Source organism: Salmo trutta, chromosome 39 (assembly GCF_901001165.1).
Source record: "Salmo trutta chromosome 39, fSalTru1.1, whole genome shotgun sequence".
Classification (NCBI taxonomy): Eukaryota; Metazoa; Chordata; class Actinopteri; order Salmoniformes; family Salmonidae; genus Salmo; species Salmo trutta.
The window spans coordinates 20,845,133-20,871,119 of NC_042995.1; the positions used below are offsets into that span (position 1 = coordinate 20,845,133).

The 25,987-nt window shown below is 42.1% G+C and overlaps 1 protein-coding gene across 4 annotated transcripts in view; it reads right to left on the reverse strand.

Moving 5' to 3' along the window:
• Window positions 1-25,987, reverse strand: part of LOC115179842 (glycogen synthase kinase-3 beta) — a 55,555-nt gene that overhangs the window by 24,058 nt on the left and 5,510 nt on the right. For all 4 annotated transcript variants that reach the window (XM_029741677.1, XM_029741679.1, XM_029741678.1 and 1 more), the window contains exons 2-3: window positions 9,726-9,919; window positions 6,691-6,774 (exon numbers count right to left, since the gene is read on the reverse strand). In XM_029741677.1, the coding sequence (XP_029597537.1) occupies window positions 6,691-6,774; window positions 9,726-9,919 (278 nt within the window). The remainder of the gene's footprint in view (window positions 1-6,690; window positions 6,775-9,725; window positions 9,920-25,987) is intronic.

A 25,987-nucleotide genomic window follows, 5' to 3' on the forward strand; every position in this document is an offset into this window, starting at 1 on the left:
CAAGCCTGGTTCCCAAGTTTCTAAACCATACCAAACCATCATTAGGACATTTTAGTGATCCGCTGTACATCCTAAATGCCCCCCCTGCCGCTCCAGATGTGAACTAAACACTTGAGATGCATTTTATGGCTATGGATGAGAAAGTTATAATTTCCAAATGTTTAGATCAGTTGTATGCTGCTTTGCGATCTATTAACAGCAAGGGTTGCATTAAATAGGCTTAATATTTACGACTGATGCATTTGGAAATATTCAATTCATACGCACAAAACATAAACAGAAGAATTCACTGTAAAAGTTGATAGGCCATTCATATATAGCTTATGAACAGCACTTAGTTCTATTTATCCAATCAGTTTTCTTGCGCAACACCTGTCAAACTCAGACATTTCTATCAAAACACAGGGATGTCGATTCGCACGGGACTAGTATTATCGCCAAAAAAAACAGTAGGTTATTCTGGCTGGAATTGTTACTCTCCTGCCATGTAAAAATTACTGACATGGCAGATTCGGACGGGACTAAAATCACAGATGTGGTGTTTTGTGCTCGTGCACATAATTACATTACCCAACCCCCCCCAGTAAAACTAATCCAGTCCAAATAGGGCACAATGGGGCCTGATTTATAGCATATCAATCACATCAATATATTGGTCATAAACTCTGAACACCGTAATGGATGCAGAGGACACCCCAACCCAAGCACTCTGTTCTGCCACCTCAGGCAGCTCCCACTCAGCTTAGTCCAAGCTCTTGGCACCCCAATGGTGGAAACAGCTTCACCCTGAAGCTAGGACAGCAGAGTCCCTGCCCATCTTCCGAAAGCACATGAAACCCTATCTCTTAAACAGTATCTTAAATAATTCTCCTCACCTCGACCCCCACCAACAAAAAAAAAACACAAAACAATTATGCACTTGACCCCAAACCCACCTTCTAGCTCTTACTCTACTGACAGCTATGTTATTGAGGAAAAATGTACTTTCTATGCCTGTGATATGTGGTTGTCCCACCTAGCCATCTTAAGATTAATGCACTAACTATAAGTCGCTCTGGATAAGAGCATCTGCTAAATGACTAAAATGTAAACGACATGACAAACTCGAAACAGGGGAATGTTTACTGGTTGCTGAGCAGGTGAAGGGATAGTCCGATGTGTGGAATAAATTTGACAAGTTGTGGGAAAACACTGGAGATCAATAAAAATGTAAGGCGCAAGCGCTGCGTGCATATTATGTGTGCAAAACAGACGGTGTATAGAATACAATATTATTTTTCTGACCGTTTGGAACAATGTAAACAGTAAATAACTTATAAGCGTACCAGAGAGTCTGTTGTAACGTTTTTTTTGTTAAGCCTTTATTACAGCAAAGACAAAAAACAGTCGCATTCATTTGCAAATGCAATTTCCGAAATGGAACGTTTTATTTATTGTTTTAAGCTAATTAAATCAAGGCTCTCTTTATTTCATTTTAAAACTAAAACGCTTGACTGCATTTCAAATCATGAATGACTCGTATGCTGTGTGATGACATGAATGAATGAATGACTGATTAATACAGTAGCCTATAAAAGTATTGAAATACAAGCCTAAGTAAGTTACAGGATGCGCTTTTAGGCCTACAGCTCAGTCAGTGGTGGTTATACAAGGCAGCTATACTAAGCCTACCAATGATAATGACATTACTTATGATCATAATAATAAGGTGATCAAGAAAAAAGAGCATTATAAATAGTTACTGCGACAACTTGGAACAGTGTAAACACTAAATAAATTATAAATAATGTCAGAGAGGATGTTCTAACAAAAAACTAAAGTGTAAAGCCTTTATTACAGCAATGCAAAGATTAAAAACAGCCGAATTTGTGAAATTGTTTACTTGACATGTTGTTGAGTAAGCACGGAATCAGTAGGCTATTAAACACTCAAACCGGCAACAGAAGCAGGACCCGTCTTATTTCTGCAGATATACGGATGATTTATAAAGCCAGGCACATTTAACAGTTAGGCTACTGATTATAGACTTAATTTATAGACCTAATTAAGTTGGGGTTTCCTCTCTCCTCACCTTTCTTAGACAATAAGGCAAGGGCTGTTCTCTCATCTCCTAACTCCGCTGCTGCCTCCACCACATTCCAAGTTCTCAACACCAATATGCTGGTAACTTTGCTATTATGCACATAGTAACATGCTCAAGGAAAAGGCGCCAATTCAACAGTACACTGATGTGTTTCCGAACCACGGACAGCGACCACTATCCAACGCGGGGAGAAAGCGCATTTGTTATGAAATAATTAAATTGTTATTTGTTTTGCACCATTGTTCTTATATAATATAACCATATACAATTTCAGGAGCACGTCTTAGAGTGATGGACCGTGCCATCCCCATGATCTCCACAACGGATCAGTCGACTCAGACAGGCGCAAAATCAGTGTCTTATACGCCATGATATATACAGTACCAGTCAAAAGTTTGGACACACCTACGCATTCAAGGGTTTTTCTTTATTTTTACCATTTTCTACATTGTAGAATAATAGTGAAGACATCAAAACTATGAAATAACACATATGGATTCATCTAGTAACCAAAAAAGTGTTAAATCAAAATATATTTGAGATTCCTCAAAGTAGCCACCATTTGCCTTGATGACAGCTTTGCACACTCCTGGCATTGTCTCAACCAGCTTCATGAGGTAGTCACCTGGAATGCATTTCAATTAACCTGTTATGGATAGGGGGCAGTATTTTCACGGCTGGATAAAAAAACGTACCCGATTTAATCTGATTATTACTCCTGAAACTAGAATATGCATATAATTATTAGCTTTGGATAGAAAACACTCCAAAGTTTCTAAAACTGTTTGAATGTTGTCTGTGAGTATAACAGAACTCATTTGGCAGGCCAAAACATGAGAAGATTCTGTTCAGGAAGTACCCTGTCTGACCATTTCTTCCCCTTCTTGATTATCTCTATCCATTACAAAGGATCTCTGCTGTTACGTGACACTTCCTACGGCTTCCATGGGCTCTCAGAGCCCGGGAAAAAGCTGAATGAAGTAATTCAAAGCCCTGGCTGAAACACACGAGCGCTTTTGCTAAGTGGTCTATCAGAGGACAAAGGGCTTAGGCGCGTGCCTGAGTCGACCCAGTGATTTATTTTCTTTCGTCTGTTTACCTAATTGCAGATTCCCGGTCGGAATATTATCGCTTTTTTACGAGAAAAATGGCATAAAAATTGATTTTAAACAGCGGTTGACATGCTTCGAACTACGGTAATGAAATATTTAGAAATCTTTTGTCACGAAATGCGCCATGTGCGCGACCCTTATTTACCATTCGGATAGTGTCTAGAACGCACGAACAAAACGCAGCTGTTGGACATAACTATGGATTATTTTGGACCAAACCAACATTTGTTATTGAAGTAGAAGTCCTGGGAGTGCATTCTGACGAAGAACATCAAAGGTAATCAAACTTTTCTAATAGTAAATCTGATTTTGGTGAGTGCTAAACTTGGTGGGTGTCTAAATTGCTAGCCCTGTGATGCCGGGCTATCTACTGAGAATATTGTAAAATGTGCTTTCACCGAAAAGCTATTTTAAAATCGGATATATCGAGTGCATAGAGGAGTTCTGTATCTATAATTCTTAAAATAATTTATGTTTTTTGTGAACGTTTATCGTGAGTAATTTAGTAAATTTACCGGAGGTTTGCGGGGGGTATGCTAGTTCTGAACGTCACATGCTAATGTAAAAAAGCTGGTTTTTGATATAAATATGAACTTGATTGAACAAAACATGCATGCATTGTATAACATAATGTCCTAGGGTTGTCATCTGATGAAGATCATCAAAGGTTAGTGCTGCATTTAGCTGTGGTTTTGTTTTTTGTGACATTATATGCTAGCTTGAAAAATGGGTGTCTGATTATTTCTGGCTGGGTACTCTGCTGACATAATCTAATGTTTTGCTTTCGCTGTAAAGCCTTTTTGAAATCGGACAGTGTGTTTAGATTAACGAGAGTCTTGTCTTTAAAATGCTGTAAAATAGTCATATGTTTGAAAAATGGAAGTTTTCGGATTTTAGAGGAATTTGTATTTCGCGCCACGCCCATCATTGGATATTGGAGCAGGTGTTCCGCTAGCGGAACATCTAGATGTAAGAGGTTAACCTGCTATGGCTAGGGGGCAGTATTTTCACGGCCGGATAAAAAACGTACCCGATTTAATCTGATTATTACTCCTGCCCAGAAACTAGAATATGCATATAATTATTGGCTTTGGATAGAAAACACCCTAAAGTTTCTAAAACTGTTTGAATGGTGTCTGTGAGTATAACAGAACTCATATGGCAGGCAAAAACCTGAGAAGATTCTGTACAGGAAGTACCCTCTCTGACCATTCCTTGGGCTTCTTGGCTCTGTTTATTGAAAACGTAGGATCTTTGCTGTAACGTGACACTTCCTATGGCTCCCATAGGCTCTCAGAACCCGGGAAAAAGCTGAATGATGTAATTCCAGCCGCTGGCTGAAAAACATTAGCGCCTTTGGTAAGTGGTCTATCAGGGGACCATCAGACTGAGGCGCGTGTACGGGGCGACCTCATGTTTTTACTTTCTCTCTCTTTGAACTAAAACACAGATTCCCGGTCGGAATATTATCGCTTTTTTACGAGAAAAATGGCATAAAAATTGATTTTAAACAGCGGTTGACATGCTTCGAAGTACGGTAATGGAATATTTAGCATTTTTTTGTCACGAAACGCGTCGGGCGCGTAACCCTTCGTCACCCTTGGATAGTGTCTTGAACGCACAAACAAAACGCCGCTATTTGGATATAACTATGGATTATTTTGAACCAAACCAACATTTGTTATTGAAGTAGAAGTCCTGGGAGTGCATTCTGACGAAGAACAGCAAAGGTAATAACATTTTTCTTATAGTAAATCTGACTTTGGTGAGGGCTAAACTTGGTGGGTGTCTAAATGGCTAGCCCTGTGATGCCGGGCTATCTACTTAGAATATTGCAAAATGTGCTTTCACCGAAAAGCTATTTTAAAATCGGACATAGCGAGTGCATAGAGGAGTTCTGTATCTATAATTCTTAAAATAATTATGTTTTGTGAACGTTTATCGTGAGTAATTTAGTAAATTCACCGGAAGTGTTCGGTGGGAATGCTAGTTCTGAACGTCACATGCTAATGTAAAAAGCTGGTTTTTGATATAAATATGAACTTGATTGAACAAAACATGCATGTATTGTATAACATAATGTCCTGAAGATCATCAAAGATTAGTGCTGCATTTAGCTGTGGTTTTGTTTTTTGTGACATTATATGCTAGCTTGAAAAATGGGTGTTGATTATTTCTGGCTGGGTACTCTGCTGACATAATCTAATGTTTTGCTTTCGCTGTAAAGCCTTTTTGAAATCGGACAGTGTGGTTAGATAAAGGAGTCTTGTCTTTAAAATGGTGTAAAATAGTCATATGTTTGAAAAATGGAAGTTTTGGGATTTTTGAGGAATTTGTATTTCGCGCCACGCCTATCATTGGATATTGGAGCAGGTGTTCCGCTAGCGGAACGTCTAGATGTAAGAGGTTATTAATGGTCGAATTGCTGCAAATAAACTACTATTAAAGGACACCAATAAGAAGGAGAGACTTGCTTGCGCCAAGAAACACAAGCAATCGACATTAGACCAGTGGAAATCTGTCCTTTGGTCTGATGAGTCCAAATGTGATATGTTTGGTTCCAACCGCCGGGTCTTTGTGAGACGCAGAGTAGGTGAACGGATGATCTCCACATGAGTGGTTCCCACCGTGAAACATGGAGGTGGTGTGATGGTGCTTTGCTGGTGACACTGATTTATTTAGAATTCAAGGCACACTTAACCAGCATGGTTACCACAGCATTCTGCAGCAATACGCCATCCCATCTAATTTGCGCTTGCATCAGATGACCTGGGCTCCACAATCACCCAACCTCAACTAAATTGAGATGGTTTGGGATGAATTGGACGCAGAGTGAAGGAAAAGCAACCAACAAATGCTCAGCATATGTGGAAACTCTTTCAAGACAGTTGGAAAAGCATTCCAAGTGAGTACCTCATGAAACTGGTTGTGAGAATGCCAAGAGTGTGTAAAGCTGTCATCAAGGCAAAGGGTGGCTACTTTGAAGAATCTAAAATATATTTTGATTTGTTTAACACTTTTTTGGTTACTACATGATTCCATATGTGTGTTGACATAGTTTTGATATCTTCCCTATTATTCTACAATGTAGAAAATAGTAAAAATAAAGAAAAACCCTTGAATGAGTAGGTGTCCAAACTTTTGACTGGTACTTCATATATGTATATCTATTTTCTTTTTTCTTTTTTTTTGCTACTGCTTGACTAAAGAAATCTTGGTTGACCAACAGCTAATCAAACAAACAATTGACCAGACGACTAAATGGGGCTAGCCCTAATCCCAACAATATAAGAGTATAAACCTAAACAGCTTAATTTAATATGAAAATCTTCACAATGGAAAGTCGAAGAATATAAGTGGTAGAAACAGAAGTTCAGGAGCAACATTTAGCCTAGCCAGTGTCAAACAAAAACTTGTTGAATAGTGAGTCTCCATCACCTGCAACAACACACAGAGACAGACGGACAGACTGACGTATGAGCAGCAACCACCCACCTTGTCTCCACTGGAATAGAAGAAGTAGCGCAAACGCACTATGTTGCAGTGGTCCAGTTTCCTCATGATCTGCAGCTCCCGGTTCTGAGACGAGATAGAGACATTGAGAAAATCTGACAACCTGCGAGCATTAGACAAGTCACACAGCCTAAAGAAGCCAGCTTCACACTGTGAGCTAGCTGCACTCTCCCAGACAGTATCGGTCCCAGAAGAAACTTTCCTCTAATTCTGGACCAGTCAGACACGCTCTCTTAAATGAGTCTTAAAAGGCTTTTGAGGCTCATCTGATAGGGGCTGACAGATCCAGGGTTAGAGTAAATGGCTGTTCAGAGAGAGACAACGTAACATGGAGCATCCAGACTTTTCCCCCAAAGCCCTCAGTGTTTCCCAAACCGCTCGTTGAGTACCTCGCAGCTCCACTTATAAGATCTAATCCAGTACTAGCACACCTGGTTCAACTGGTTGGTTAAATCAGGTGTGCTGGCATTAGATTAGATCAAACAAGTGGAATGGCAAGGGGTACTCGAGGAGAGGTTTGGGAAACAGCTAAAACACAACCATGGGTGTCCATCACACAGCAAGTGAAACATTCAAGGTAAGAATCTGAGAATTTCTAGACTGAGTTTGGCACCCTGTCACTGTTTAAATTAGAAGCCCACACATGGTTAATTTAGGCCAGCTACAACCGTCATATATCATTGTAAAACAGTGACAGCCATAACTCAATGGGGGTCAAATCATGTCAGTGAAATCTGAACAGGGAGCAACTTACCCACAGACACACACTATAAGCTATTTCAAACACTGGCACAGAGCAGCCATTGCAACACTTGTTTAACAGTTATGTCAGTCATACTGTAGGCTTGCTAAAACTGTCCATTCATGATGCCTGAGGAAATCCATGGGTTGAGTTTCCTTTAGGGTGCGACAATAGAAGAGATGAAGAACTACTCAATGCTTGAGCTAAAGCTGGAATAGGAAGGGACGAGACTCCGCCCCATTTCAGCTCCAACAGGAAGAGGCGTGTTCTCACAAGACATGACATTACTGGGGACGAGTGCATCATGCTCAGGCCGACTGCCAGGATGATGAACCAAACGCCTATCAGTGTGGTAAGGCAGGCAGTGCTAGACGATCACGAGAGCAGTCTCACAGCGGTAAGTGACCTGACTGACCTAAAAGTTTTTTCAGTCGAATGACAGTAGACATGTGAGCCAATTTAATATGAGCTCACATAAGCTATGGATAAAAGTAAGACATACAGTTGAAGTCGGAAGTTTACATACACTTAAGTTGGAGTCATTAAACTTGTTATTCAACCACTCAACAAATTTCTTGTTAACAAACTATAGTTTTGGCAAGTGGGTAAGGACATCTACTTTGTGCATGACGCAAGTAATTTTTCCAACAACTGTTTACAGACAGATTCATTCACTGTATCACAATTCCAGTGGGTCAGAAGTTGACTGTGCCTTTCAACAGCTTGGAAAATTCCAGAAAATTATGTCATGGCTTTAGAAGCTTCTGATAGGCTAATTGACAAAATTTGAGTCAATTGGAGGTGTACCTGTGGATTTATTTCAAGGCCTACCTTCAAACTCAGTGCCTCTTTGCTTGACATCATGGGAAAATCAAAAGAAACCAGCCAAGACCTCAGAAAAAAATTGTAGACCTCCACAAGTCTGGTTCATCCTTGGGAGCAATTTCCAAACGCCTGAAGGTACCACGTTCATCTGTACAAACAATAGTACGCAAGAATAAACACCATGGGACCACGCAGCCGTCATACCGCTCAGGAAAGAGATGCGTTCTGTCTCCTAGAGATGAACGTACATTGGTGCGAAAAGTGCAAATCAATCCCAGAACAGCAGCAAAGGACCTTGTGAAGATGCTGGAGGAAACAGGTACAAAAGTATCTATATCCACAGTAAAACGAGTCCTATATCGACATAACCTGAAAGGCCGCTCAGCAAGGAAGAAGCCACTGCTCCAAAACCGACATAAAAAAGCCAGACTATGGTTTGCAACTGACAAAGATCGTACTTTTTAGAGAAATGTCCTCTGGTCTGATGAATCAAAAATAGAACTGTTTTGCCATAATGACCATTGTTATGTTTGGAGGAAAATTTGGATGCTTGCAAGCCGAAGAACACCATCCCAAACGTGAAGCACGGGGGTGGCAGCATCATGTTGTGTGGGGGTGCTTTGCTGCAGGAGGGACTGGTGCACTTTACAAAATAGATGGCATCATGAGGTAGGAAAATTATGTGAATATATTGAAGCAACATCTCAAGACAAATGGGTCTTCCAAATGGACAATGACCCCAAGCATACTTCCAAAGTTGTGGCAAAATGGCTTAAGGACAACAAAGTCAAGGTATTGGAGTGGCCATCACAAAGCCCTGACCTCAATTCCATGGAAAATTTGTGGGCAGAACTGAAAAAGCGTGTGCGAGCAAAGAGGCCTACAAACCTGACTCAGTTACACCAGCTCTGTCAGGAGGAATGGGCCAAAATTCACACAACTTATTGTGGGAAGCTTGTGGAAGGCTTCCAGAAACATTTGACCCAAGTTAAACAATTTAAAGGCAATGCTACCAAATACTAATTGAGTGTATGTAAACTTCTGCCCCACTGGGAATGTGATGACAGAAATAAAAGCTGAAATAAATCACTCTCTACTATTATTCTGACATTTCACATTCTTAAAATAAAGTGGCGATCCTAACTGACCTAAAACAGGGACTTTTTACTAGGATTAAAATGTCAGGAATTGTGAAAAACTGAGTTTAAATGTATTTGGCTAAGAAGTATGTAAAATTCCGACTTCAACTGTATTGTAGAAAACACTTTTTGGGGAAGAAAATCAAACACTATTCATTAACAATTGCTTATTAAAATGTGAGACTCCAGTCAGGGATCTAGTTTCAGTGACGTCATACTGATCTGTCGTTACTGAAAAACGCACAGTGCAACAAGCAGTCCTAAAAATAAACTCTCCGATGTAGTCGTCTCTGCAGTGAAATGGTCCTCACCTTGAACCTCTTGTCCTGCAGAACCTTCTTGATGGCTATTAGCTCCCCGGAGTCACACAATTTAGCCTGGTAGACCACGCCGAACGAGCCGTTGCCGATGACCTTAGTGTCTGTATAGCTGACCTCCTGCGGCCGGTCGGGGCCCTGGCCTGGGGTCGCTACCACTGTGGTCACCTTACTGCCATCTTTGTCTCCTGAGAGAGAGAGAAAGAAAGAATAATCAATGTCACACAAGAGATACAGTGTAGGATAACTCATTCAGCCACACACAATCTTTACACCAAGAAGCTCCTGTAACATTTCTCATCCTCTCTCATCACTGCATCTCTAAATGTAGGCTCAGACTGAAGCCTGTAAGCCAGAAATAGGAAGCTGTACTAACCCACTTTTTAGCAATGAGTAATTTCCTAGGAGCAGGGCTACCCATGTTAACAGGCTCTGGCAGACACTAATGACGACAGCCTGAAAGTACAGTAGAAGGATAAAAGGTATAGGCGTAAAGGTTGTGGTGAAATGAGGATGTAGTTTTAGTCTCAGATAGGGGAGGGTGCACTGCAAATGGCTAAGCACTTTTCTAGTACAGTTCCTATTTTGAAGCAACGCTGCAGCAAATGTTTCCCCACATAACAGCTCCAATACAACACCTGCACTTCGCCATCGCAACTTTTGACAACATGAAAATGGAGGTGTGAGTTGACAGACCAAGACGAACACTAACAACCCGTCCCAAATCACCATTTACCGATCCCTTCGTTGTTTGCAGATCTGACGGGGTCTTCTAACCTACCATTTATGGCTGGCACCTGGCCATGGACCTCAACACAAACCCAAAGAGCACCAAACAATCCTAGATTGCACTGTTTTAGGACAACTATTGTTTTCACTATATATTTTACCTCCTGGTGATGTGATTAGGAAAACAACTTTCACTGCTATGTGGACGATACACAGCTGTACATTTCAATGAAACATGGTGAAGCTCCAAAATTGCCCTCCCTGGAAGCCTGTGTTTCAGCCATAAGGAAGTGGATGGCGGATGTTTTTTTAAACTTGGACAAAACAGAGATGCTAGTTCTAGGTCCCAAGAAACAAAGAGATCTTCTGTTGGATCTGACAATTAATCTTGATGGTTGTAGTCGTCTCAAATAAAACTGAAGGACCTCGGCGTTACTCTGGACCCTGAACTCTCTATTGACGAACATATCAAGACTATTTCAAGGACAGCTTTTTTTCCCCATCTTCGTAACATTGCAAAAATCTGAAACTTTGTCCAAAAATTATGCAGAAAAATTAATCCATGCTTTTGTCACTTCTAGATTAGACTACTGCAATGCTCTACTTTCCGGCTAAAGCACTAAATAAACTTCAGTTAGTGCTAAACACGGCTGCTAGAATCTTGACTAGGACTAAAAAAATCATATCATATTACTCCAGTGCTAGCCTCACTACACTGGCTTCCTGTCTCTTTATGTAGTGTTGTGTCTCTCCTGTTGTGATGTGTTTTTTGTCCTATATTTATATTGTATTTATTTATTTTTATATCCCAGGCCCCCGTCCCCGCAGGAGGCCTTTTCCCTTTTGGTAGGCCGTCATTGTAAATAAGAATGTTCTTAACCGACTTGCCTAGTTAAATAAAGGTTAAATAAAATTAATAAATAAATAAAAAAGGCTAGGGCTGATTTCAAGGTTTTACTGCTAACCTACAAAGCATTACATGGACTTGCTCCTACCCATCTCTCCGATTTGGTCCAGCCATACATACCTACCTACACGTACGCTACAGTCACAAGACGAAGGTCTCCTTATTGTTCTTAGAATTTCTAAGCAAACAGCTGGAGGCAGGGCTTTCTCCTATAGAGCTCCATATTTATGAAATGGTCTGCCTATCCAGTGAGAGTCTTTATTGAAGACTCATCTCTTCAGTAGGTCCTATGGTTGACTGTAGTCTGGCCCAGGGGTGTGAAGGTGAACGAAAAAGAACTGGAGCAACGAACCACCCTTGCTGTCTCTGCCTGGCCGGCTCCCCTAACTCCACCAGGATTCTCTGCCTCTAAACCTATTACTAAGGGCTGAGTCACTGGCTACTGGTGCTCTTCCATCCCGTCCCTAGGAGGGGTGCGTCACTTGAGTGGGTTGAGTCACTGACGTGATCTTCCCGTCCGGGTTTAGCGCCCCCCTCAGGTTCGTGCCGGGGGGGGAGAGATCGTCGTGGGCTATACCCTGCCTTGTCTCAGGGTAGTAAGTTGATGGTTTGAAGATATCCCTCTAGTGGTGTGGGGGCTGTGCTTTGGCAAAGTGGGTGGGGTTATATACTGCCTGGTTGGCACTGTCCAGGGGTACCGTCAGAAGGGGCCACAGTGTCTCCCGACCCGTCCTGTCTCAGCCTCCAGTACTTACACTGCAATAGTTTGTGTGTCGGGGGGCTAGGGTCAGTCTGTTATGTCTGGAGTATTTCTCCTGTCTTATCCAGTGTCCTGTGTGAATTTAAGTATGCTACCTCTAATTCTCTCACTCCCAGAGAACCTGAGCCCTGGATCCATGCCTCAGGACTACCTGGCCTGATGACTCCTTGCTGTCCCCAGTCCACCTGGTCGTGCTGCTGCTCCAGTATTCTGCCTGTGGCTATGGAACGCTGAACTGTTCACCGGACGTGCTACCAAGTCCTGGACCTGCTGTTTTCGACAAGCTCTTTCTACCGCACCTGCTGTCTCGACCTCTGAATGCTCGGCTATGAAAAGCCAACTGACATTTACTCCCGAGTCGCTGACCTGTTGCACCCTCTACAACCACTGTGATGATGATTATGATTATTACTAGACCTTGCTGGTCATCTATGAACTAGAGGTCGACCGATTAATTAGGGCCAATTTCAAGTTTTCATAACAATCGGTATTTTTGGCCACCGATTTACCGATTTTATTTATTTTTTTAAATAATATTTTTAAGTAGGCAAGTCAGTTAAGAACACATTCTTATTTTCAATGATGGCCTAGGAACGGTGGGTTAACTGCCTTGTTCAGGGGCAGAACGACAGATTTGAACCTTGTCAGCTTGGGGATTCAATCTTGCAACCTTACGGTTAACTAGTCCAACGCTCTAACCACCTGCTTTACATTGCACTCCACGAGGAGCCTGCCTGTTACGTGAATGCAGTAAGAAGCCATGGTAAGTTGCTAGCTAGCATTAAACTTATCTTATAAAAAACAATCAATCATATTCACTAGTTAACTACACATGGTTGATGATATTACTAGTTTATCTAGCCTGTCCTGCGTTGCATATAATCGATGCGGTGCGCATTCGTAAAAAAGGACTGTCGTTGCTCCAAAGTGTACCTAACCATAAACATCAATGTCTTTCTTAAAATCAATACACAAGTATATATTTTTAAACCTGCATATTTAGTTAATATTACCTGCTAACATGAATTTCTTTTAACTACGGAAAATGTGTCACCTCTGCAACAGAGTCAGGGTATATGCAGCAGTTTGGGCTGCCTGGCTCGTTGCGAACTGTGTGAAGACTATTTCTTCCTAACAAAGAGCCAACTTCGCCAAACGGGGGGGGGGATGATTTAACAAAAGCGCATTTGAGAAAAAAGCACAATCGTTGCACTACTGTACCTAACCATAAACATCAATGCCTTAAAATAAATACACCAAATCGGCCAATTAATCGGTATCGGCCTTTTTGTGGTCCTCCAATTATCGGTGTTGAAAAATCATAATCGGTCGACCTCTACTATGAACGGTTGAACATCTTGGCCACGTACTGTTACAATCTCAACCCGGCACAGCCAGAAGAGGACTGGCCACCCATCAGAGCCTGGTTCCTCTCTAGGTTTCTTCCTAGGTTCCTGCCTTTCTAGGGAGTTTTTCCTAGCCACCGTGCTTCTACATTTGCTTTGCTTGCTGTTTAGGGTTTTATGCTGGGTTTCTGTATAGCACTTTGTGACATCGGCTGATGTAAAAAAGGCTTTATAAATACATTTGATTGATTGATTGACTATAAGCTTTATCAATAGCAGTGCACGAACCTGTCAATCACAAAAGTACAAACTACTCTTCTACGAACTAAAATGTGGTTGAACGCTCCAAGAAGTGCATCATGATGAAGTCTACCACAATGCTGTTTCTGGAAATTGACAAGCCAAAACGACATTATACAGCCTAAAACTGCTAGCAAACTCCACCAGCATGCCCCATCAGTAGTCAGACAACATTCCAATTGGCATGAAGAGAATGAAAGACACCAGTGGCGAAGTACTCCGTAAAATGAATGATATGCTGAAGGAGTTTGATCTTCAAACATAATGAAGGAAAAAACAGATCTCACATGAACAGCTGGAGCTCTGTCCATGAGTGACTTCACAGAGTCCCCCCTGCATAGGAATTAGCAACATGAGAAATGGAGAAGATCCATTATTACTATTGGGCCTTTCTACGCCACTGTTTGCAAGGAAGACACGCGGACAAGTTTCAAATCCATTACTTGTTTGGAAAATATTAGGCCTGGGTATCCATTAGACACCAAACGGAATAAACAGGAAACACCCTGGAACAAAGAGGGACTACACAGACGTGTTCAATAAGAAAAAAAAGCCTAATTGCTTTCCTTGGCAAAATGTTTTAAAGCATTCAGTTGCGAGTCCTAATGAACATGACCCTGGTCTGACAGCCACTCAACAATTTACTAGAGATCATTTATCATTCCAGATCTTGTAAGGAACATAGGCGAGTTGGCTTGGTGGTTTGTTAAATAGAGGGGGATTTTTTCCCCCCATTCACTTTAAAAATGGCCACTCCATACTTTAAAGATTTAGCTCTAGGCCTATATGCTAGTGATTATACCTTGTAGGAGTGTTGGTGTAGCACTGACCTCTTAGCACCCTGCAATCTGTTTTACAACCAGCACTTACATATCTCTGTGGTGTGCACACACACACAGAGTGCCCTAATGCCCCTCTAACAGTGACAGGGTCACCTGACCTCTGATACTACTGCCTTGGCTACTGCAGAGGCATGACGAGGGATGAGACAGTGCAGCAGCAGAATTTCACAACAGGTCCAACACAGCTACGTCGGGGGATCCAGCACTGAACTCTGCACTCTCTCCAGCGTTGCTACCGTCTGGGTCAGAAGTCAAGGGATAGAGGAAATACTAGTCGAACAAAATGTTAAAAACACATTATCAATGTGCCAATCCTGTCTGAACACGCTGCATCTCTATAGGAACCCACTGAGCTCGTAATGCGGTAGAATATATGGGAATTTGGTCTCGGGGGTCGGGCCACTCCAGGTCACACACTTCCTCCCTTTCTCTGCTGAGTAGCAGGAAAGAGGAGCAAAATGCAGAGCTGCCAAAGCCTGATGGAGAAGGGAGGGACAGAGCAGAGAGTTCTGCCAAATTAGGCATCCCCTCCTCCTCTGAACACACACAAAGAGAGCAAGCACCCAACCGGAAGCCTGACACCATGTTACTACTGCAGGGGATGGAATTGTAATGAGGACAATGTCGATTATAATGGTGATCACTGACGTTAGAAATCGTGACAATCAGAGATTACAGATTGGACGAGCCTTTTCATTATCCTAATGCGTTTGACAGTGTCAACCGTGAGTGACCATTGTTTATCCTCGAAATGTCAAGAGAAACCCGACACCAGGGAGTAGGCCTCAACACCTCTCCCTGTGGTAAATCCTCAAACACCTCCCCGTACTCATCCCTGGGTCTGAAAGGAGAGACAGAGCAAAGCACATTAGAGCAAAAGGCCCTTAATGAAAATCCCTACCCTGACCGCTGCATCACGCCCTTGGCAGCTGTGCAATAATCCTCTAGTCCATCTATCCATTGGCTGCTCTCTCTCAGCTTAGCACTGCATGAACAAAAATTGGGTCTGATAGACTGGCCAATTGGATTCCTTCCATAGAAATACAATTACTTGAACAGACATTCCTATTCAAGTCATGTTCTACGATGGGTGGGCCTGAGTGTTGAGTCAAAATTGCCCTGGTCTGATGGGTCTTTATCCCATCGAGTAATTATATTCTATGGACCTGCCCCTGACAGTCTGTCCATCCACTTTAGCCAGTCAGTCGTCGTCACCATACCATCACTTGTCTACTGTGCAGTATGTCACTGCAACAGCTGAGAGCCAGGAGTAAGACTAGAGCCGTGTTCGAATACCCATAATAACATGCTGTATACTACATACTATTAGTTCATGTTAGTATACAGTAAATTAACTGTATCGTTTCAGTTGAGGAGTAGGGTTGATCCCAGCGTTCAATGGCAGTCAAGCACCCAAGCTAACTGGCTAACGTTGGCTAGCTACTTCCAGACACTAATGAGAGAACACCTCACTGACCATTTTACTCTCCCTAACAGAGCAGGTTAGTCTGTTTTCATGTTATCTAGAGCGTTGGTGACTAACTGTGCTGCTGGCAACAATTTAATTACGCTTTTTTTGCCGACACCGGCCATATTCAACGGGTGTTGAGCATTCATAAATTAATCAGTTATTCTGCGCGAGAGTGCTCTGAAATTGGAGTAAATAGCCAGAATGAACAATGACTATACCCCTTAGCTAACAATGATGTGAATAATCAAGTCAATAAACGTTGGTTAGTTAGTTAATAATACAGCCTGGCAAGTTCGATGTATTACTAGCCAAATAACATTAGGTAGCTAGCTAACATACCACTACCTACTGCTGCAATGCTATGTGGTTCGTAAGGAAGGCGTAGCTAACAAATTGTCAGCCAACATAACGTGTAACATAACTTATTTAAAAAGTAATTACTTTATTACATTGCTCAGCATAGTTAGTTAACCTGCAATGAATTTGTATCCGCTTTCGTCGGACTTCGGCTGCATATTTTCCACCATTTTCTTCAAATCTGAAAAGGTTGTGAAGCCACGCCCACTTTCGGAAAAATTGTATTATGGGCCCTAAAAGCACAGAAAGTGTCCACTGCATGTATACTTCGTATTTCGTCCAATTTAGTACGACATCCGGGAACTTTTGGCATACTAACTATATCTATACTATGACCAATAAACATACCATATACTCAATTCACGTCACAAATAGTACAGTTAGTATGAGTATTCGAACACAGCTTAGGCTAGCCTACAGATCACATGACCGGATGCATTAGTTCAATGGTCTACTGACAGCCCAACCCTCCCTCCATTCCTACGGGGGACTGACTAACTGGCCTTAGCATAGCAGGAGGAGGGACATCCCCTAACACTGACGGCTTCCCATTTCCTTCTAGGAAATTACCCCTAGTATGAGGAAGGACTTAAGTCAGGGCTAGGATGTGGGTTATGGAGGGTCAACCGCACAGAAAACATGGAAACAATTGACCAGATAGAGCTCTGTACCATTTCTGATCAAAGGGTTTAGTATTATTGCTCTGTACCATTTCTGATCCAAGGGTTTATTATTGCTCTGTCAACAGGTTTACAACCCTTGTTGTGGGACACCCTAAAGGCTAAGATTGGAAAGGCTTAGTTTAGACTGTCTCAAGTCCAGAGACAAAAAGTACCTCTTGCTGAACAGACAGAGAAACTGCCTGATTGACAGTCAAGACAGTTACAGGACCGTTTCAGTGTCACAGGATTTTCTTGCCATATTATGTTAACTTCAGAATAATTTTATCCCCCATTAATTATCACTGGGTTTAATACTAAGAAAATATTAAGTTTTAAATTGTTATGTCACCGATACACTTTCCATGGAATGCCCAACATTCTGCTATGAACTACACGTGAAAGCCTGGCATCTTACAACTTTTAATTTGACATTTTTCAGAGTTGTGTAATGGAAAGGTAATGCGAAACCTCTTGGATTGCTGTACTCATGTAATGTGTTCCTGGTAGTACCGAGTCCTGAGCACAGATGCCTACATTTTCCTCGCACATTCCAGAGCGTGGCTGGTGATGAGCCATTTCCCTTCCCTACAGGGGCCAGAGGATCAGCCAACGTCAACAGCTACATCAAAGCCTTTCATTTCCTTCTATACGCTGACTCACACCATCATCATACCATCACACTGGCTACCATTATCAACACTGAGTCAATACACTACCCAGACGGACATTTTCAAATGAACACAGGGAGGGATGCAAGTAGAGAACCATTCACACAGAGTTGCAGGCGGCGCAAACAAGCGGACACAGACAACACATGATGCTCTTAGGTTGGAAATGATAGAGATCTGGTTTCAAAGACACAGCTGCCATGTTGTCACTCAGTTCTCGAAAACAAGCTTCGCAATCAAAACGGTCTTCTGCCTAACACAAACACAGGGTTGGGGAGTAAAAGATTACATGTAATCTGACTATGAAACAACTAACCAGTTCTGTTACCAGCTAAAATATTGTAATCAGATTACAGACACTTTTGAAAAACTAGATGATTACTTCTTGGATTAAATTCAGAAAGGATGCATTAAGCATTGAAATAAGGCCCAAGTCAGAGACCACTAGGATGACACACCAAATGTGTTTGATAGATCATTTTTGTTTTCTTCAAATGCCTAAAGGAAAGTAATCCAAAAGTAACAGTGATCAGATTACGTTACAGAGTTTGGGTAATCCAAAAATGACATGACTGATTACAATTTTGGACCTGTAACTAGCAACTAACAGATTACATAGAGAAAGTAACCTACCCAACCCTGCATACACAGAGTACTGTCATTGACTGCAGTATAGATTGCATTTTAAGAATCTTTATAATGGCAGGGGATAAAAGCTAAATACTTTTTTTGTTCTTGGCCAGCTGCTTTGGAAACTCCTCAGAGTAGCTAAGCAAGCGAGCCACAAGCTGTTTTAGGTTTGCAGCTGCATCATGTTTCTGCTAATACCAGTTCTTCAGAACTGGGGCCACATTCCCAGCAGCCACGTTCAGCAGACAGACTGAGACCGATGCGTTCACACAGAAGAATGCGATTATGATTGGAGCGCAGGCCTGCAGGGCCTGAGCACTATACGGTTAGCCGTTATATTACAAGGGGCTACCTTCTGCACACACTGCAGCATGACAGTGCACTGGGGAGAAGGTGAAGGCCATCGCACACAATAGCTTATCCACAGGGAATGATGTTTCACTTCAATGTAGCGAGGAGATGAATGCAATGAGGGTTTGATTTGCTTGAGCAATCCTGTAAAGGAAAGGCTTGTGTTTTTGTGGCTTAGCCCAATACTGCCAAAAGCTGGTGTGTGTGTGTGTGTGTGTGTGTAAAGAACTGAAACAAGTTAGTGACACTACTGTAGGCGTGGGTGTGTGAGTATTCAACGTTGCCCTCCAGCATGTTTGATTAGGGCCTCTGGATCAAGGGCTGTTCCTTGGAGAGCCAGGTGAGCAGAATGAGGAGGAGCCTGATACCCGCTCAGAGCTTTGCTATGTGATGAGTCAGAGCAGAGCCTGTGACAGCACAGGCACATTTCCACCCACCCTTTCTCTGACACACACACACACACACACACGGAGCTAGGCTGTGAACAACCTTCATACAGAGCCACCTTTTTTGTTTTTAAAGAGAGTATTGCTATTTGCATCCAATTCCCTAAACTTTTCTCAGTTTAGCTGTGAGAGATGGGTGGAACCAGCCTTTTTTCTTGCCCTCATTCAGAATGTTGATGAGCAATAATGACAGAAATTCATAGAAATTATGAATTTCAGCTTCTTTTTTTTTTTATGAGAATGTGTTGGCACATTGGCATTCCTTCTCCAACATAAACCACACCAAGGTGCGGATGTATCCTAACACTGCTTGGTTTGTAGGTTGCCATAGTGCCTCTGCCACGGTGAGTCCGCACGTGATTCCCTCTGATAAGGTGCGGTTTAACACAACGGGGAGGGAAAGAGCACCCGTGCCACTAAGTGTAGTGTTATAAGCGGAGGATGCTTCACTGTTGCTACATACACACACTCAGCCCAAAATACTGTCCTGTAGGTGAGGCCAATCCCTTGAAATAAACACAGACATATCCCACGCACTGAGACCAAGGGCTTAACACCTGTGGGATGTAATGCAGTAACTGCTCCCCCATAAACTCCCAAACCCTTTTCTTTGACATTGTGTAATGTGTATGCTCAGCTATACTTTGCTTATTAGCTTATTAGCTGATGTCAAGACTATCATGTGCACGAGTCAAATATATGTATGCCGGTGGCACAACCGCCAATAAGGACCCTGATTAATTTGCGGTTCCTTAACAGCTGGGTTAATCCCAAAGGCCACGGGGAGAAGCTCTGACGCCGGAGCAGCAGTAGCTCAGCAACAGGAAGGAAACAGGACACCAGAGGAGACACACAAACCCACTGAACTGGTCACAAGGCCCTTGGCATGTTCGTGACAGTCGGGCCGTAGTAAGCCTGCTGAGAACAAACAGCGAATGTAATCCATTCAGAGGGGAGTGAGTCGGAGCTACGGGTGTAAATATACGATGACTTGAACAAACCATAAAAAGGCTATTTTTGAAAATGTGGTGGACTTCCCATATGATCCAAGCAGATGAGGACTTTAAACTTATGTTTAGTAGACTCCTAAGTCAATAAGGGTTCTTTATCAGCTGTTTTAACACCAAGGCTGCGTTTACACAGGCAGTCCAATTCTGATCTAAATTTTTTCACACTAAATTGGTCCTTTGGCCAATCACATCAGGTCTTTTCAAGTGAGCTATTTTTCAGAGCTGACTAATTAGTGAAAAAAATATCAAATGTTCTGCCTGAGTAAACGCAGCCCAAGGCATGTCATCGGACAGTCATTACCATGTTTAATGTTCAGTAGGACACCCCATAGCAAACAAATTAACATTTGCATTTCTAATTGGACAGGTGCAGGAAGTTCCTCCCTCAAGCTGCATACTGGACCCTATTCCAACTAAACTACTGAAAGAGCTGCTTCCTGTGCTTGGCCCTCCTATATTGAACATAATAAACGGCTCTCTATCCACCGGATGTGTACCAAGCTCACTAAAAGTGGCAGTAATAAAGCCTCTCTTGAAAAAGCCGAATCTTGACCCAGAAATTATAAAAAACTAAAATCGGCCTATATCGAATCTTCCATTCCTCTCAAAAATTTTAGAAAAAGCTGTTGCACAGCAACTCACTGCCTTCTTGAAGACAAACAATGCATACGAAACGCTTCAGTCTGGTTTTAGACCCCATCATAGCACTGAGACTGCACTTGTGAAGGTGGTAAATGACCTTTTAATGACGTCAGACCGAGGCTCTGCATCTGTCCTCGTGCTCCTAGATCTTAGTGCCGCTTTTGATACCATCGATCACCACATTCTTTTGGAGAGATTGGAAACCCAAATTGGTCTACATGGACAATTCTAGCCTGGTTTAGATCTTATCTGTCGGAAAGATATCAGTTTGTCTCTGTGAATGGTTTGTCCTCTGACAAATCAATTGTAAATTTCGGTGTTCCTCAAGGTTCCGTTTTAGGACCACTATTGTTTTCACTATATATTTTACCTCTTGGGGATGTCATTCGAAAACATAATGTTAAATTTCACTGCTATGCGGACGACACACAGCTGTACATTTCAATGAAACATGGTGAAGCTCCAAAATTGCCCTCGCTAGAAGCCTGTGTTTCAGACATAAGGAAGTGGATGGCTGCAAACTTTCTACTTTTAAACTCGGACAAAACAGAGATGCTTGTTCTAGGTCCCAAGAAACAAAGAGAACTTCTGTTCAATCTGACAATTAATCTGGATGGTTGTACAGTCGTCTCAAATAAAACTGTGAAGGACCTCGGTGTTACTCTGGACCCTGATCTCTCTTTTGAAGAACATATCAAGACTGTTTCAAGGACAGCTTTTTTCCATCTACGTAACATTGCAAAAATCAGAAACTTTCTGTCCAAAAATGACGCAGAAAAATTAATCCATGCTTTTGTTACTTCTAGGCTGGACTACTGCAATGCTCTACTTTCCGGCTACCCGGATAAAGCACTAAACAAACTTCAGTTAGTGCTAAATACGGCTGCTAGAATCCTGACTAGAACCAAAAAATTTGATCATATTACTCCAGTGCTAGCCTCCCTACACTGGCTTCCTGTTAAGGCAAGGGCTAATTTCAAGGTTTTACTGCTAACCTACAAAGCATTACATGGGCTTGCTCCTACCCATCTTTCCGATTTGGTCCTGCCGTACATACCTATACGTACGCTACGGTCACAAGACGCAGGCCTCCTAATTGTCCCTAGAATTTCTAAGCAAACGGCTGGAGGTAGGGCTTTCTCCTATAGAGCTCCATTTTTATGGAATAGTCTGCCTACCCATGTGAGAGACGCAGACTCAGTCTCAACCTTTAAGTCTTTACTGAAGACTTATCTCTTCAGTAGGTCCTATGATTAAGTGTAGTCTGGCCCAGGAGTGTGAAGGTGAACGGAAAGGCTGGAGCAACGAACCGCCCTTGCTGTCTCTGCCTTGCCGGTTCCCCTCTTTCCACTGGGATTCTCTGCCTCTAACCCTATTACAGGGGCTGAGTCACTGACTTACTGGTGTTCTTCCATGCCGTCCATGGGAGGGGTGCGTCACTTGAGTGGGTTGAGTCACTGACGTGGTCTTCCTGTCTGGGTTGGCGCCCCCCTTTGGGTTATGCCATGGCGGAGATTTTTGTGGGCTATACTCGGCCTCGTCTTTGGACGGTAAGTTGGTGGTTGTAGACATCCCTCTAGTGGTGTGGGGGCTGTGCTTTGGCAAAGTGGGTGGGGTTATATCCTTCCTGTTTGGCCCTGTCCGGGGGTATCATCGGATGGGGCCACAGTGTCTTCTGATCCCTCCTGTCTCAGCCTCCAGTATTTATGCTGCAGTAGTTTATGTGCCGGGGGGCTAGGGTCCGTCTGTTTCATCTGGAGTATTCTCGTCTTATCCGGTGTCCTGTGTGAATTTAAATATGCTCTCTCTAATTCTCTCTTTCTCTCTTTCTTTCTTTCTCTCGGAGGACCTGAGCCCTAGGACCATGCCTCGGGACTACCTGGCATGATGACTCCTTGCTGTCCCCAGTCCACCTGGCCATGCTGCTGCTCCAGTTTCAACTGTTCTGCCTGCTGCTACGGAACCCTGACCTGTTCACCGGACGTGCTTGTTGCACCCTCGACAACTACAATGATTATTATTATTTGACCATGCTGGTCATTTATGAACATTTTAACATCTTGACCATGTTCTGTTATAATATCCACCCGGCACAGCCAGAAGAGGACTGGCCACCCCTCATAGCCTGGTTCCTCTCTAGGTTTCTTCCTAGGTTTTTGGCCTTTCTAGGGAGTTTTTCCTAGGGAGTTTTTCCTAGCCACCGTGCCTCTTTCACATGCATTGCTTGCTGTTTGGGGTTTTAGGCTGGGTTTCTGTACAGCACTTTGAGATTTTAGCTGATATACGAAGGGCTATATAAATAAATTTGATTTTTAGGGAAAGGGGATACCTAGTCAGTTTAACAACAAAGCATTCAACAAAAATGTGTCTTCCGCATTTAATCCAACCCCTCTGAATCAGAGAGGTGAGGGGGGCTGCCTTAAATCGACGTCCTCGTTATTGGCGTCTGGGGAGCAGTTGTTGTTGGGGGTTAACTGCCTTGCTCAAGGGCTGATTACAACCAGCGACCTTTCGGATACTGGCCCAACACTCTTAAGTGCTAGGCTACCTGCTGCCAAGATTAGAGTTTACTCCATTTTCAACTGTTTGTTGCCTACTGAACGTGTCCCTTGTAAATGATGGAGAACACGTCTAATTAACAGTCTTCTGATCCATGCACCACCTCACCCACCCGCATACCACCCAGTCATTCGTCCATTCTAACATACTCAGCCTTCACATCCTCCTTCTCCTCCTCTCCCCAGCTGGACATTACATCTGACGCTTTCTTCTCCAGATCCCTATTGCCATTTCCTCCTTGGTCCAGGTTTCCTTTTCTGCGATGGCTAGTACACAATAGACTATGTAATACACCACTATGGGGCAAAGCCTTCTCCGAATACAAACGGGGGCTATGGTGAGCTATTTCCCAACATCTTTGTCCAGGTTCTTTAAATGTGTACATCAGCAAGCAAGCAAACAAACACCAAGGCCTAGCTCGACATTAACGATTGTCCTCTTGTCCAGGACAAGAACAAAAAAAAATAGTGGACAAGAAAAATATAGATTTAAGTTATTTTAATGGATAAGTCATTTTTTAAATATATATTTTTTAAATAACTATAAATCACACACACAAAAAATGATATTTAATCTCTGTCACTTTAAACAGATTGTGCGTGCAGTGTGCTTTGAAACAGTGTTTTCCCCCTTATTGCATTTTGTAACATTCACGCATAGCCATGTGTGCATTGTTGAGTTTATAATGTGAAGTAATAAATACTTATCAACATTTTAAGCTAAACGGTCTGACCTGCTGCACCAGCCTCATTGGACGCCCTTAATTTCGAGCCCTGGAGGGAATTATTTTATAAAGACTTAAGTATTTGGTTGTAATTGCAATGTTGCAATATTTTATAGGCTACCAAGGGTGGCCAACCATCCTCCAGGAGAGCCTTAAAAAAAAAGAACAGCCAATAGGCAGAGTGTTGCCTACATTTTTGTCTGATTCTCTATGGTAAAAAATCTAAAGTGGACAAGAGACTTGAGCTTATGGACAAGTAAAAAAAAAAAAAAAGTCCTAAGACAAGTAGCTAAAAAGTTTGTCAAGCCCTGTAAGTAGGGATGCAAAAGGGTTAGAATTTATACGGAAATTTTCCATGGGAAGTTAAGCCCGGGAATTTTGGGAAATTTGCTTAAAATTCATCAAAAAAGTTAGCTTATAACAGTGAACCTTTTTTGTAGGATACACATAAGGTCTTGTGGCATATTTTGGTTAAACTATCCCCAATTCAATAGAATTGCAACCCTCTGCATGCACAGTGCATTCTTCCATCACATGTACAGTGCACTCTTCAATCACATGTACAGCTGATTCTCAAGATCTTGCACACTAATGAGATGCTATTGAGCCCGCACTACTACACTGTCTGAGCCAAGGACTACATGCTTTCTGGTAAGTTTTGATTACAATACTGGGTGGGGTGAATATATTTTATATGACATTAAAAAAAAAAATTTATAAGGAAATACTAGCCTACAGCAAAATGTGTTTAAATCATTTCTAACTTAATTTCTGCTAGTTAGTTTTTACTACCATGTGGGTTTTAGCTTGCTTGAGCCTGCTAACTGGGGTGTGTTAATTCACCTGCTTCCATACATATTTCATTTTAAAACATGTATTTTACAAAGGACTTGTTTAATCTAACTGCTTAACTATTTATCTGTACATGGAATTGTATTTGGGTTTTTTTTTTTACTCATTTTTTCCTAATCTTTACAGGAAAATGCCACGGGCACTATCTGATGTGTGGAGACATTTCACTGCAGCTAATGTAGAAGGAAAAGCTGTGTACATTTGCAAATACTGTGCCAAATCATATGTGAAGAATGCAACAAAGATGCAGAATCATCTGGCCAAGTGCATAAAGTTCCCTCAGCGCTCACAACAAGCAACCTCTGACAAAAGTCCCTCGACTTATATTCGAGGTGAAAATGATGAATCAGACACCTTATCGATAGCAACAGCTCATGGTCCTCCTGGAATCAGAAGTTCTTTTGACTCAATGGAGGAACGTAGTCAGATAAATGCTGATGAATGTCTTGCTCGAGCTGTGTATGCAACTGGTTCACCCACATCACACCCATTGGCTGTGCTGCTTATGCATTGAATCTGCTCCTCAAGGACATCATGGCACTGAAAACAATGGATACACTCTACAAGGGAGCCAAGGAAATGGTTAGGTATGTGAAGGGTCATCAAGTTATAGCAGCAATCTACCTCAGGGAGAAGACATGGAAGCCTGAGAGGAAGACAACCAAAGCTTTATTTTCTAAACTATCATTTCACAGACGTATTTTGAAAACGTTTTTGGGAGATGCGATGGATCATTGGACATCATTGAATATTCGCTTTATTTTGTTGTTCAGTAAAATCATCCCATGTGAAGAGTCAACTCATTTAATTAAAGTTCAATTCATAACTAAATTGTTTTCTTATTTATATTGGAAGGATTTAATAATTTGCAATTATGTCTACTTATGATAAGGTAAAAGTTTTATGTTTCTGTCTCCATATGATATGGTAAATATATCCAATGCAAAAAACATCTACATTTAAATGGTATTAACTTTTGAAGGTATAGGGGGCAGTATTT